This window comes from Phycodurus eques, chromosome 13 (genome assembly GCF_024500275.1).
Source record: "Phycodurus eques isolate BA_2022a chromosome 13, UOR_Pequ_1.1, whole genome shotgun sequence".
NCBI lineage: Eukaryota > Metazoa > Chordata > Actinopteri > Syngnathiformes > Syngnathidae > Phycodurus > Phycodurus eques.
Genome location: NC_084537.1, coordinates 10,779,547 through 10,794,705, shown reverse-complemented (window position 1 = coordinate 10,794,705; position 15,159 = coordinate 10,779,547). Strand labels below are relative to the sequence as shown.

The window sequence follows — 15,159 nt, the reverse complement described above, 5'->3', positions numbered from 1 at the left end:
CAATGTTTGATTAAACTTGATGACACTGGCCCCATGAGTTTAGCATTGCCATAAACATGCGGCATAAAGTAGGTACGATGTCTATGATCGATGCACTCAACTTGCTTACTTCCGGTTTCCAGTTTTTCAGCATTATGCTATTCTGTCGCAACGTCGCTAACTTTAGGTTTTAAAAGAAAGTAGGTAATTTTTAAAGTGTGAGTAGAAAGTACTTATATTTGTATTTTTTAAAAAAAAAAGAGTAAATGTAAAAAGTCACCACAAAAAGAAATACTCAAGTACAGATACCTGAAAAATCTACTTAAGTAATGTAACAAAGTAATACTTTGTTACTTCCCACCTCTGCCGGGCATCCACAATCAAGCAATCTCGTCCCGTCACATTTGCCCATCCCGTCCATCTGCCCTAAAAGCACTTGTTTCAAACTCATTCTAAATGATTTAATGAAAAAACTCCTTTCCTTGACTCCTGTGGTTCGCTTGCACACTGTTGGTTAAGCAAAGTAGCTCATCACGCACCACGTTGTTAGTATGAAACGTTGTAGGTCTGAACCATTGTAATCTGAGGACCCCTGTATATTATTGTCAATAGTAATAACAATGAGCTGAATTGAGCTCTACCGTGGTGCTTTAGCAAAAGCTAACAAATTATCTTGTGTTTTCCTTGCAGCTCTTGACAGCATGAAGAACCGAGAAATGAAGTTCATCAATCAAGGCCTGGAGGATGAGATGGTAATTATCCACGTCTCATTAATTATCCCCAGGAGTGGGGATGGTAATTGAAAACTGGTTCTTTTTGAGAACTGGTTCCCATTAATTTGATTCATAGCATTAGTTTGTTTTCCTGACGATTATCCTTATTTTTCCTCTCGTCGCAAATGTCATCACACACAAGAAGTGTATTTTGGTTCTGAACTTTTCTAACATGGTGTCAAGGCAGAAGCACTCTAAAATTTGAAGAAGAAAAAAGATGCCGGTGCTAATTGCAACACGAAGATTGAATTTGGTCAAACAAAGGGGGAGGATATAAGAGAATCGATAAGGGATCCGATCGATAAGCAGTAGCGATCAGTGACTGATCAGTCACTACCTGATCAGTGTGACCGAAAGAACGAGATCACAATTACAAGCAGCTGAAATTAGTTTCAGCCTCAGGGTGTCTCTATTAGAGATAAGATGAGAAGCTTGATGAGAGGAGCCAGATGAGATGGCCTGGGAATCTGGTTAAGATGGTTACACACATACTAATTTTTAACATTTTAACTGATTTTTAAAATGTAAGAGACGCAACCCATGACAAGGCAAAAATTGCATGCGTGTTGTCACTGCTATTATAGTGTGTGGTATGTTCAAGTTGACCAATACAGAACACCACAAGTATCCACCAATCTCCACCAACAATCGAAAGTCACCTCCCCAAACCAGATTTCTGTCATAGGACCAAGACTGACCTGTGAGAGGCATTTTGCTGTACAGTATTCCCTCGTTTTTTGTGGGGGTTACAGTCCAGAACCCCCCCCCCCCCTCTACCACGATAGACAGAAATCTGGGAAGGAGCGACCATATCTTTATTTTCTTATTTTTGTTTATTATAATTTATATATTTGTTTCTTATTTATAGATATATTTACAGCTTTATACATAACACCATTTTAAACTATAGTTGATAGGTGGGGGGGGGGGCCACAATTTTTTTGTCAGCGCTATCAGGGGGCACATGGGACCGCAATGTTCTTGGTCGAGTTTTGTCTTCTGGCAGCTTTTTGCCTTTGCGTTAGTACTCTCTTTTCCTACTGATTTTCATCAAGGTGTCAACACTCTTCTTCTCTGATGTAGAAGATCTGGTGTTATAGCAAATGTTGTCTCCAATCTAGTTGTGGATGGTGTTATCACAATTTAAAACTGCTCTGTTACGGTAGAGGAAACTTATTTATCATTTAAAAAAAATTATGTAGGGGCCACTCCGAGTGTGCTCGCAAGCCACATAATTCCTCCAGCAAATGTTTAAATAAAAATAAATAAAATAAATAAATAAAAAAGAAGTGACCCTAAAATGGATCTTTGAGGAACCCCGTATTGTGGACTCTCTGTTTAAGAGAAAACATAATGGATTATACAATGGCCTCATTTTGATGTGTTCCATGCAGGAGGTGTGGGGTTACCGGCCCTGTCTGTGGAAAATAATCCTGGTAGGTGTTGGTGCCGTTTGCTCCGGTGGTCTGCTGCTCCTGCTGCTCTACTGGATTCCCGAGTGGGGGGTCAAAGCCACGTGCACACGAAGTTCACTGAGGGAAGCACACACACTGCTACTCAGGACAACGGTACGCTTTGACAAACCCCAAATGCTCTCCATGTTTCTCCTGTACACGTCATTGCCATGCTCGCTGTCACACGTTCCTACAGGTCTTACTGCTTCTGCAAAGCCCATCAAACCACAAAGGGCACAAACCAGGTAGGAACATGGATTGGTCAGTGTGTGGTGCATTAGCATGCTGCAATATGGCAATGTCAGCATGCCAGCTTCAAGTCTAGACAAGCTCATTTCAGATGTGATGCAAAACGGACTTATAGGGTGGTCCAGCAGTATTTGTACCTGATGTTTTGACAGAAGGTTTAGGGTCATAAAGGATCTCCCAATCAGTTTGGCTGCATTTTCTTTTAAACTAGCAGACAAAATAGTATTTCCTGAGGCTTGCAGCACACCGAGTGACATCAATGGACCATGAGAGTCTTCAATGAACTAAACATGCGTGTTTTTGGACTGTGGGAGGAACCCAGAGTACCCAGAGCAAACCCACGCAAGCACGGCGGAAACATGGAAATTGGACATGTCATTCTGGAACCCAGAATGACATGTCCACCCCCACACACACTCTTACAGGCAGCAAAACAATTAAATAAAATCTTCACACGCCGCAACATGGTTTTCCGCGCTGCCCTTGATGGTGTTATAAACAGTCGACGTGCAAACATATAACCAGGATCAATTACACAGACAGCAGATATGCAGGTCGGGGCAGGGCTGAAAAATGTTCAGCAAACCACTTTGTAAGAGGAAAACAAATTCGAAACAAACCATGTAGATAGGGTGCTGTTTGTAAGGCGGCTCACGCTGAAAATAAGAGAAACAATTGTCTCTTTTAGCTTCAAACAATGTTAAAAAAGCTGGCGTGAATTTTTGATAGTTTTTTACTAATTTATAACAATTATTGTCAATGTAAAGATGTACAATAGTTAAATCCAAATAATAAATGTTACAGTATGGACAGTTCAATGTCATTGTGAAAAAACAAAATCCTTCAAATCCAGATTTGACCTTTCTACAAATTTTGGGGGAATTGACTTGATCCTGCTAGTATATTTCCCACTTTTTACTGGTTTACTATGTCAAAATAATTAATGCAAAAAACAAACAAACATTTGCACAGTACTGAACACCTACCAAACTTGCCATTCTTGGGCAAAGTTGTAGAAAAAGGATTTAGGCCCCACCAAAGTGCCGAGACAACTCTGATAAAGGTGACAAATGTTATCTGACTGAACATAGATGCAGGCACTCAGCCTTTGTTCAGTCTTAGTTCTGCTGGACCGACTGTAAGTGCTTCCTTTGACATGTCCATCATGTGATCGTACTACACATGGTTAGAATACAGGGTGGGAATCTCTGGTCCTGCTTTAAACTGGTTCAAGTCCAATCTTGATGAAAGGAGGTACTTTTTCAAATTGGTAACAGTGCCTCAAAATATGGCTGTCAGCTATGAATGAGACTCACTCTCTAAAGCTTAATAAAGTTAAAAATCGTGTGTGTATCTATAATGATCCTAAGCGGCCCTAGTAAATAGAATTTTAAAATATGCAGGATTGACATGGAGGGCCATTTTTCTAATGTCAGTTTTACGTACCCCTGCTTACATCTTTAATGATAATAGACAAAATAAAATATATTTGAGCCAACATTGGAGGTAAATCTGTTATTGTTGCTTTTACAGGATGACTTCAGGCAGTGGGTTCGTGCCAAAATACACATGATGCTGGCTCCAGGGAAGACCCCCTTTGATAGTGTGGATCATCAGTCCACAGCTCCTTTTCAGAATGGACACCGCCACCAAAGCCTCATTGGTGAACTTAAGGATCAGAATGGGAATTTCAACTACAGAGAATCCGTTAACATTGTGAGAATTGCACAGATATTTTTGAATTTTTTAAAATGATTTTATTGGTAGGCGGCACGGTGGACGACTGGTTAGAGCGTCAGCCTCACAGTTCTGAGGACCCGGGTTCAATCCCCGTCCCCGCCTGTGTGGAGTTTGCATGTTCTCCCCGTGCCTGCGTGGGTTTTCTCCGGGCGCTCCGGTTTCCTCCCACATCCCAAAACCATGCATGAATTGGAGACTCTAAATTGCCCGTAGGTGTGAATGTGAGTGCGGATAGTTGTTGGTTTCTATGTGCCCTGTGATTGGCTGGCAACCAGTTCAGGGTGTACCCCGCCTCCTGCCCGATGACAGCTGGGATAGGCTCCAGCACGCCCGCGACCCTAGTGAGGAGAAGCGGCTCAGAAAATGGATGGATGGATGGATTTTATTGGTATGTTTGTTTGTTTCACCGCTGTAGTTTTTGAAAATCGACTCAGATTTCCCCTTTTCCTCTCTTCTCTTCGTAGGTGCACTTCTTTACCCACAACAGTATCAAATACTACTGGAATGAAGGCACACAGGACTTTGAAACATTTAAGTATGAGTCCCCCAAAACACTGCTATTACTGGTCCTAATAAATCTATATTAAATGCTCACTTAAGATAGACTGTATAGACCCTTTCCAAAAAAATTGAATATCATGGAAAGGTTTATTTATTTCCATAACTCCATTCAAAAAGTTAAAGTTTCATAGATTATTGATTCAGGGCTTACAATTTAAACAATTTAAAGTATTTGTTAATTTTTACATAATTTGGGCTTCTAGCTCATAAAAGCCACGAAATCAGGAATTAAAAAAATTTGAATACTGTGAGGCGGCACGGTGGGCGACTGGTTAGAGCGTTTGCCTCACAGTTCTGAGGACCGGGGTTCAATCCCCAGCCCCGCCTGTGTGGAGTTTGCATGTTCTCCCCGTGCCTGCGTGGGTTCTCTCCGGGCACTCCGGTTTCCTCCCACATCCCAAAAACATGCATGGTAGGTTAATTGACAACTATAAATTACCCGTAGGTGTGCATGTGAGTGCGAATGGTTGTTTGTTTGTACATGCCCTGCGATTGGCTGGCGACCAGTTCAGGGTGTACCCCGCCTCTTGCCCGAAGTTAGCTGGGATAGGCTCTAGCACGCCGGCGACCCTAGTGAGGAGAAGCGACTCAGAAAATGGATGGATGGATGAATACTGTGAAGAAATCTGCCCAACTTTTGCAGGCCATAAATGTTTTAAACTGAGTGTCACACACTAATCATCTACTAAACTCAAGCACCTGCACAGGTTTCCCCAGGTGTCATTAAATTCCTTCAGTTTGATTCAATTGTCTCAGGTGGGTTCAATATGGGGACTTGACAACTGGCCTGACGACCATCATTGATACCATCCATAGGATGGGTAAGCCACGAAGGTTCAGAGCTAAGGAGGACCCTAATTTCTTTTTTTCCTACAAAAACTGAGAAGTAAATGGTGTTTTCGTCAGAGTATTCAATTTTTTTTTTTTATTCCTGCTTTTGTGGATTTTATGAGGTTGAAGCCCAAATTATGTAAAAATAAACAAATAAATACTTGAAATTGTTTACAATGTGGGCCCTGAGTCTATAATCTATGAACGTTTAACTTTTTGAATGGAGTTATGGAAATAAATAAACTTTTCCATGATATTAAATTTTTTTGGAAAGGGGTCGGTATCCCAGTGGTTCTCAAAACCCTTACACCAAGTACTACCTAAAAAACAAACAAACACTTACCTCTCCAAGTAACACCATCATGACAACATTAACATTACAATAGTAGGCCTAAGGGTTCATCAAAACAAAAGGTTTTATTCCTGAAACTCAACTCAACTTCATTTATAGAGCACTTAAAATAACTGCCGCTAAAACCAAGTGCTTTACCTAAGAGCAAACATAAAACGCAATAAATATAACAATAATATTGCAAAATAAGTAAATAAATAAATAAAAATAAAAATTCTCATTCAAATATACTGCACAAGAGCTCCCTTCACATTGACATTTGGCATAGCCTACTGGAGTTCCAGGGTTTTATTCCCCCTTGTTGCACAATCGCATGTTGTAAGTTGTTTGTCGATGAGAGAGGAACATACTACACTTTGACAATCACTGATCTCTACAATGACAGCAGACATAATATTTGCACAACTTTTTAGGGGCTTGGAGGACACAAAGGTGAGCTGTGGAGGCATTCACAGAGACCACAGCGATGGACTCACTAAAACCATACAGGACTACAGGTACCAACAGTCTACATTTTTCCTCAGAGTTTTCTTTTAAATTTCAAGAAAATTTCATTTCCGGGAACACATTTACTGTGAATAATGGTTATGTGAAACAAATTTGTTCCTACCAAAAAGAAGAGTGTGGCATCCCCCCCCCCTCTATGTCAGAATCAGACTCATCTCAGAATCAGAATTATCTTTATTTTGCCAAGTATGTCTAAAAAACACACACAAGGAATTTGTCTCCGGTAGTTGGCGCCGCTCTAGTACGACAACAGAGAGCACTGTTGAGACATAAAGACATTGAGAAAAACAGTCACAGAGCAATAAAGGGTTGCTAGTTATCTGGTAATGCCGATACAAGTATTATTTATTTTTATATTTTTTTGAGTCCTCTAGCACTTAGAACAGTTTGAATGACTAATATAGCAAGACCCCGGTGCAATGACCATTGTGCAAAGGGCGCCGAGACTTCAAGGAATGCATGCAGTTTAAAGTGACTAGTAGTGCGATAGTTTGGGACAATGTCGATTGTGCAAATGTTGCAGATAGTCCTCAGTGAGTGTGCAAGTGGTGCAGATGCTACTCTGGTATGAGTGGCCAATATTGGTCAAGAACTGATATGCAAATAGGGCAGCATGGAGAGACTAACGCAGTGAGTGCACGAGTAATGTATAATTGGCCCGACAGAAATGTGACAACAAACTCAAGACAAAATTTTTTTAGCTGTTTAAGAAGTTGATGGCAAGTGGGAAGAAGCTGTTGGAATGTCTGCTTGTTTTAGTTTGCATTGATCGGTAGCGCCAACCTGAGGGAAAGAGCTGGAAGAGCTGGTGACCAGGATGTGGAGGGTCCAAGAGGATTTTGCACACTCTTGTCTTAGTCTGGCAGCGTGCAAATCCTCAAGGGTGGGTAGGGTGGTACCGACAATCTTTTCAGCAGTTTTGATTGTCCGTTGCAGTCGGAGTTTGCCCTTTTTTGTAGCCGCACCAAACTAGACTGTGATGGAAGAACACAGGACTGATTTGCTGACCGCTGTGTAGAACTTCCCCAACAGCTCCCGTGGCAGGCCGTGCTTCCTCAGAAGCCGCAGGAAGTAAATCCCCTGCTGGGCCTTTTTGAGGACAGAGTTAATGTTGATCGTGCACTTCAGGTCCTGAGAGACTGTAATTCCCAGGAACTTGAATGTCTCGACGGTTGACACAAGGGCAGCTGGACAGCGTGAGTGGCAGCTGTGGCGAGGGATGCCTCCTGAAGTCCACGATCGTCTCTACAGTCTTGAGCGTGTTCAGCTCCAGGATGTGTCGACCGCACCACAGCTCCAGCCGTTCCACTTCCTGGAGATATGCAGACTCGTCACCGTCTTTGGTGAGGCCGATGACAGTGGTGACATCTGCGAACTTCAGGAGTTTGATAGCCGGTTGCGTTGAGGTGCAGTCGTTCGTGTAGAGAGAGAAGAGCAGCGGTGAGAGGACACAACTTTGGGACGCCCAAGTGCTGGTGGTGCGTGTGGATGAGGTGGCCTCCCGCAGCCTGACCTGCTGTGTCCTGCCCGTCAGAAAGCTGTACAAACACTGGCAGATGGCAGGCGAGACGCTGAGTTGGAGAAGCTTGGAGGAAAGGAGTTCAGGGATGATGGTGTTGAACGCAGAGCTGAAGTCCACGAACAGGATCCTTGCGTAGGTCCCCGTGCTGTCGAGCTGTTCTAGGATGAAGTGCAGTCCCATGTTGACTGCATCATCCGCAGACCTGTTTGCTCGGTAGCCAAGCTGCAGGGGGTCCAGCAGGGGACCTGTGACGCTCTTGAGGTGGTCCAGGACAAGGCGTTCAAAGGACTTCATGACCACAGATGTCAAGGCGACAGGCCTGTAGTCATTCAGAACCGAGATTGTAGGTTTCTTGCGGACTGGGATGATGGTGGAGCGCTTGAAAGAGAATGGTACTTCGCACAGTTCCAGAGATCTATTGAAGATCTGTGTGACTACTGGAGCGAGCTGGTCTACGCAGACTTTTTGGCAGGATGGGGACACATGGTCTGGGCCTGCCGTTTTGTTAATCTTTTGTTGTTCGAAGATGCGTCTCACATCTTGTTTGTGGATGGTCAACGCAGAAGTCAGAGGTGTGATTGTGATGTATGGGTGTGGGGTGTAAAAGCGTCCTTTTCAAATCTGCAGTCGAAGGTGTTCAAGTCGTCAGCTAGTCTTTTATTGCTGGTCGCTTGTAATTGATTAGCGATTGTAATGCATGCCAGACTGATTTGGAGTCGTTAGCAGTAAACTGTTTTTCTAACTTTACTGCATAGTTTCTCTTTGCAATGTTAATTTCTTTAGTCAGCTGGTTTCTAGTGCAATTATACAGGGATTTAATATGCGTCCTCCTTAGCTTGGCGAAGTTGCCTAAATTTGGCAGTGAACCACGGCTTGTTGTTATTGAATGTGCGAAATTAAAATAAATTAGTGAGTCCGGGATTTTTTTCAATTTCGTTTACTTAGAACACTCCACTGAATACTTGACGATGATTCAGCATTAACTCAGATTTTACGTTGTGTAGTACTCATTCATTCATTCAATTTCTGTACCGCTTGTCCTCACTAGAGTCGCGGGCATGCTGGAGTCTATCTCAGCTATCTTTGGGTGAGAGGCAGGGTACACCCTGGACTGGTTGCCAGTCAATTGCAGGGCACATATACAACCCCAATTCCAATGAAGTTGGGACGTTGTGTTAAACATAAATAAAAACAGAATACAATAATTTGCAAATCATTTTCAACCTATATTTAATTTAATGCACTACGAAGAAAAGATATTTAATGTTCAAACTGATAAACTTTATTGTTTTTAGCAAATAATCATGAACTTGGAATTTTATGGCTGTAACACGTTCCAAAAAAGCTGGGACAGGTGGCAAAAAAGACTGAGAAAGTTGAGGAATGCTCATCAAACACCTGTTTGGAACATCCCACAGGTGAACCGGCTAATTGAGAACAGGTGAGTGCCATGATTGGATATAAAAGGAGCTTCCCTGAATTGCTCAGTCATTCACCAGCAAAGATGGGGCGATGTTTACCTCTTCGTGAACATCCGTAATTGCAACTTCAAACTCTACTACGTAAAGCAAAAGCCATTTATCAACAACACCCAGAAACGCCGCTGGCTTCTCTGGGCCCGAGCTCATCTAAGATGGACTGATGAAAAGTAGAAAAGTGTTCTGTTGTCCGACGAGTCCACATTTCAAATAGTTTTTGGAAATTGTGGACGCCATGTCCTCCAGGCCAAAGAGGAAAAGAACCATCCGGACTGTTATGGACGCAAAGTTCAAAAGCATCTGTGATGATATGGAGGTGTGTTAGTGCCAATGGCATGGGTAACTTACACGTCTGTGAAGGCACCATTAATGCCGAAAATGTACATACAGGTTTTGGAGTAACATATGCTGCCATCCAAGCAACGTGTTTTTCATGGACGCCCCTGCTTATTTCAGCAAGACAATGCCAAACCACATTCTGCACGTGTTACAACAGCGTGGTTTCGTAGTAAAAGAGTGCGAGTACAAGACTGGCCTGCCTGCAGTCCAGACCTGTCTCCCATTGAAAATGTGTGGCGCATTATGAAGCGTAAAACACGACAACGGAGACCCCGGACTGTTGAACAACTGAAGCTGTATATCAAACAAGAATGGGAAAGAATTCCACCTACAAAGATTCAACAATTAGTGTCAGTTCCCAAACGTTTATTGAATGTTGTGAAAAGAAAAGGTGATGTAACACAGTGGTAAACGTGACCCTGTCCCAGCTTTTTTGGAACGTGTTGCAGCCATAAAATTATAAGTTAATGATTATTTGCTAAAAACAATAAAGTTTATCAGTTTGAACGTTAAATATCTTGTCTTTGTAGTGTATTCAATTAAATACAGGTAGAACTTGATTTGCAAATCATTGCATTCTGTTTTTATTTATGTTTAACACAGCATCTCAACTTCATTGGAATTGGGGTTGTAAACAAACAACCATTCACACTCACATTCACACCTATGGACAATTTAGTGACTTCAATTAATCTACCATGCATGTTTTGGGGATGTGGGAGGAAACCGGAGTACCCGAAGAAAACCCACACTGACACGAGGAGAACATGCAAACTCCACACAGGCGAGGCCGGATTTGAACCCGGGTCCTCTGAACTGTGCGGCCACCGTGCCACCTTGTGTAGTACTATCGGAATTAAAATACTCCTTATGTATTTTAATTCCGAAGAGGAGTATATATATATACTCCTCTTCGTCTTTATGATGACTTTAAGTTTAAGATCTCTCAGTAAGTCTCCCTTTGCTTATTGTCTTAATAACCTTTCTCAGAACAAATCCTTCAAACTTATCGTTGAATCACACCCATTGCTTGTTGTCAACAGAGCTTTGTTTTTTGGGAAGAATGACATTGATGTAAAAGTGCCATCTTTATTCAAACTCTTTGTAAAAGAGGTAAGTTTGGTTTTGAAAAAAAATTTTTGGGTACAGTTTTCTTTAGCCTGTTTTGTTCTTTAATGATCATTGATGTACTTTCTCTCAAGGTCTTGAACCCGTATTACATCTTCCAGCTCTTCGCTATTATTCTGTGGGGTGTTCAGGAATACATCAATTATTCTCTGACCATGTTGATTTTATCTTCAATTTTAATAGCTGCCTCTCTGTATTCCATAAGAAAGGTGAGTCAAGTTGAACCATGTTGTTCCTCTTACTGTATAATTTCCCTACAAAATCAAATCTAACGTGTGTAGACATGTAAGGGTTTATGTGTTTGTCGACTGACTTGTGTGTTTATGTCTATGCAACAATTTGCTAAAGTTTTTACAATTTTAATTATTTTTTTATGTGATGGTTATATTCCTCCAAGAATGTTCCGATTACATTTTGGGAGAGCAAACACAGACAACAATCGAAATATCAAAATTTAAAACAAGAAAAACTGCTGGTGAAAATGTTTCCAGTGTGAACAGAATTTTCTTTACATCCATCCTGAATATTTAAAGTATTATGTCAAAACAATTTCCATCGGAAATGCTGCGTAACAAATTACGTAGTACGATAGACAGATATCTGTGCCAGATATCAGATCAGGTTAGGTTTGTTGTGCTAAAATCAAGATCGAGGTACGGTTTCAACCTGATGGAGAATTGCTTCTCAATATAAAGGAACAACAACATGAGATCAAACAACTAGTTCAGTCATTGATTTTGCTGGTAACCAATGCTTAAACCTTGGCGGTGGTTTCAGTTGTGTTGATGACCCTGATTCGTTTTTAATACTTGAATTCTTTCTCACTACTCTCATTCCAGCATTATGTGAAACTGCATAATTTGGTGGTCGCCCACAGTTTGGTACAAGTTTCAGTGTGCAGAAGAAATAAAGGCATGTGTTACACAAAATCACCTAATTTTCCTATGAAAAAACATGTTTGTTTTTAAATACAGTGGTACCTTGACTTTATTAGGGGGCCCATTTTTTTGTTGAGTTACTAGCTGTCGCTTGGTTGATTTGTTTTGCTTTGTGTAGCGATTCAAAATTTTAGTTCCGCATGAGCTTCAGATACCCTGGCGCTCGAGTGAAGTGGAAAAAATGGCAGCAACTGAGGTACTGTATTGCCATCGCATGTGGGCATGGAGAGCCACAGTTGCCGATACACTTTCAGTCGTTTATTGAACGGGACAAATACGTCAAACACACAAATACAATGAGAAAACTCGCAAGGAGCGGCTGTAGGCCACAACTCACGCCCAAAGGCTCATGCAGAATAACCGATTCCTGTTCCGAATGTCACTCACTAGGCCACGCCCGTTAAACACACACATCCAACACACAAATACCAAAACCTATTAGGTAATTACACTTTTTAAAACCAGTTAATTACTTTAAATTCTCTTATAATGTTTTGTTATGTGGGCTGGAATGTATGAACGGCATGTCAGTTCATTTCGATAGGGAACATTTATTTGATATACGTCAAAATTAAGTTATGAGCTTGGTCATGGAGCAAATTAAACTGGTAAATCAAGGTGCCACTGTTGTAACATTCCCAATAATACGGTCTGCGATGGTGGTCTGAATAATTATCAGTTATTACCAGTGTCCTCTTTTCAAACTTGATCGCAGATGTCGAACAGGTCATGTCGACTGAGCTTGTACCCGGTGATGTCATCACTATTCCAGCCAATGGGATCATCATGCCCTGTGACGCTGTGCTCATCTGTGGCACCTGCATTGTCAACGAGAGCATCTTGACAGGTTGACATATGGTTACTCTGGTTGTATATAAATTGATCAGGGCAGCCTTGTATGTATTCTCACCTTTGATCAGCTCCTAACAGATGCAGGCTGTGAACATTGTACCTGAGCTGGGCCTTCAGTTGGGATTTACCCGACCAAATCCAACTATTAATACCACCACTTGCATGTCACATTTATACAACTATCAATACTATACAAAAACATAATATAAGAGTAAGCAATGCTGCCTTGTGCAGCAGTTTACAATCAACATTTATTGAATAACATAAAACAATTACATATAATTAATTATATATATATATTTATATATATAAAAACAATTATATATATATAATATAGCAAAAACAAATAAAATACTTAATATTTCCCAGATGTGTGCAGATCACGATAGGCATATTTTGCGAGTCAAAATTGGCTCGAACAGTTTTGCTCTGAACAACCAATCAGAGGATGAAAAAGTGTTGACGTTATTGTGGGCCAGCTAGCTGAATTTAAAATTTGATGAGTTAAAGAAATAGTCCCTTTGCAAGTACTCAACTCAGCTTTATTTTTAGAGAACTTGTACAGAGCACTGTGTAGTAGTCTAAAAACGATTTAATTGAAGGCATTTTGGGGAAATAATTTACGATTTACGTTCACTACAAATGAATGAAGTAATTTCTTCGAGAGGCTTGTGTGGTTCCACAGCTGTTCTGTCTTGATTGGATGCTTGATGGTTTTTGGATGTGTTGATTTTGTTAGTTAAACATTACAATAAGTGCTCAATAAATTGCTACCAACAAAAAAACAAGAACATTTGACTTCAAATTTCAGACACCCCTTGACCCCAATGGTTGTTTATTGTATGTCTGTTTCGTTTTCCAGGAGAGAGTGTCCCTGTTACTAAGACCAGTTTGCCAAGTTCAGGCGATGACGCAGAGAGGATCTACAATACAGAGGAACAGAAGCGACACACCCTCTTCTGCGGCTCACATGTTATCCAAAGCCATTACTATGCTGGCGCGCTGGCGAAGGTGGTCGTGGTCAGAACAGGTGAGGACGAGAGTTGCAAAGAGTTTTTTTTTTCTGGAAAATGTCGGGTAATTTTCCATTGTAAATTAAGCTGTGGAATTTTTAAATTTCCAAATAGGAAATGACAAACCAAAATATATAAACATTTTTTTGGTTTTGGCCCTATCTATTTTGCATGGATGTCTGCTGATGACAAACCAAAATATATAAACATTTTGGTTTGTCATCAGCAGACATCCATGCAAAATAGATAGGGCCCCTTGAAGACATTACAATAACGCAAAGGGTGAAAACTACGAGCAAGATTTGAACGTCGCCTGATTTTACGAATATCCCCCCCAACCCTAAGTCCCTGACGGAATCCACAACCCTCAATAATGTGCACTTGCGTGATTCTGAAATTCACAGGGAACGCATTTCCAGCTTCAACAAAATAACAGCGCTCGTAATACTAAACTAGCATTAGCAGTGCAAATAAGCCAACGTTAGCCATGGCAGTTACGTTGGTAGCAAGACGTTTTTGTAATGCCTAACACTATATGTTAGTTTGAAGTTATATTTTTTGGAACGTGAAATCAATTAAAATCTCAAAAGAGATATTACTGTTATAATTGTAGTGTTCCTCAATGAAAATATAAAGTGTTATTTCCTGTCCCGCATTGTGTGATCATTTTTCAATCAAACACACTTGACAAAAAAAAACAAAAGAGGTGATAAGGTTACCAGTCGAGCAGGAATGCTTCGCTTTTGAATCCTCTCAGCTGCCTCCTATGTTCACCTTATTTTCATTTTTATTTTTATTTTCCGGAGGTGGATATCCTGCCATAGTTTCAGCACAGCTCTTGAACACCAAGGTAACAGGTCAACTTTTACGGCGAAGTATCTGAAGCTGCTAATATCTGAAAATTTCGCTCTCAACAAAAAAGCAAAAAAATCATCTAAGCAACATCTCATAACTCAAAACTCTTTTTTTCAGTGAGCATTATGCAAAGATATATTTCCTCAATTATATATATGTTCCCTATTAAGATCCAAATTTCAATGTTATAAATTCCTGGTTTATTAATTTCCATTAATTCCCAATGAAGGTTTCCAACTTTGAAAATTTTTTGAATTTTGCAACCCTAATGATGATGCTGAAATACTGCTTTGCTTTACTCATCCGAATAGATTTATTGTCATTGACGATCCCACAGGCTTCAGTACAGAAAAAGGCCAGCTTGTGCGCTCCATCCTTCACCCTAAACCCACCAACTTCAAACTGCACCGTGATGCTACGCAGAGCCTGATGTGCTTGGGGATGTTGGCATTTCTTGGTTTCATCTACACCATCGTTGTTGATGTCGTATTGGGGGTATCACTTCTCAAATAGATCTTTTCACCTTTATGACATATATACAGTATTTCCAGGTGGCAGAAGCCTTAGCAGTTGACCAAGGAGCGCGAT

General features: G+C 40.9%; 1 protein-coding gene across 1 annotated transcript in view; it reads left to right on the top strand.

The window, feature by feature from the left end:
- LOC133412004 (polyamine-transporting ATPase 13A3-like) overlaps positions 1–15,159 on the top strand; it is a 39,330-nt gene that overhangs the window by 3,800 nt on the left and 20,371 nt on the right. Inside the window, exons 2-12 of the mRNA XM_061694953.1 lie at positions 670–731; positions 2,147–2,320; positions 3,989–4,171; positions 4,660–4,730; positions 6,353–6,436; positions 10,829–10,898; positions 10,988–11,122; positions 11,753–11,825; positions 12,567–12,698; positions 13,566–13,733; positions 14,909–15,066. Of these exons, the coding sequence (XP_061550937.1) occupies positions 670–731; positions 2,147–2,320; positions 3,989–4,171; positions 4,660–4,730; positions 6,353–6,436; positions 10,829–10,898; positions 10,988–11,122; positions 11,753–11,825; positions 12,567–12,698; positions 13,566–13,733; positions 14,909–15,066 (1,310 nt within the window). The remainder of the gene's footprint in view (positions 1–669; positions 732–2,146; positions 2,321–3,988; positions 4,172–4,659; positions 4,731–6,352; positions 6,437–10,828; positions 10,899–10,987; positions 11,123–11,752; positions 11,826–12,566; positions 12,699–13,565; positions 13,734–14,908; positions 15,067–15,159) is intronic.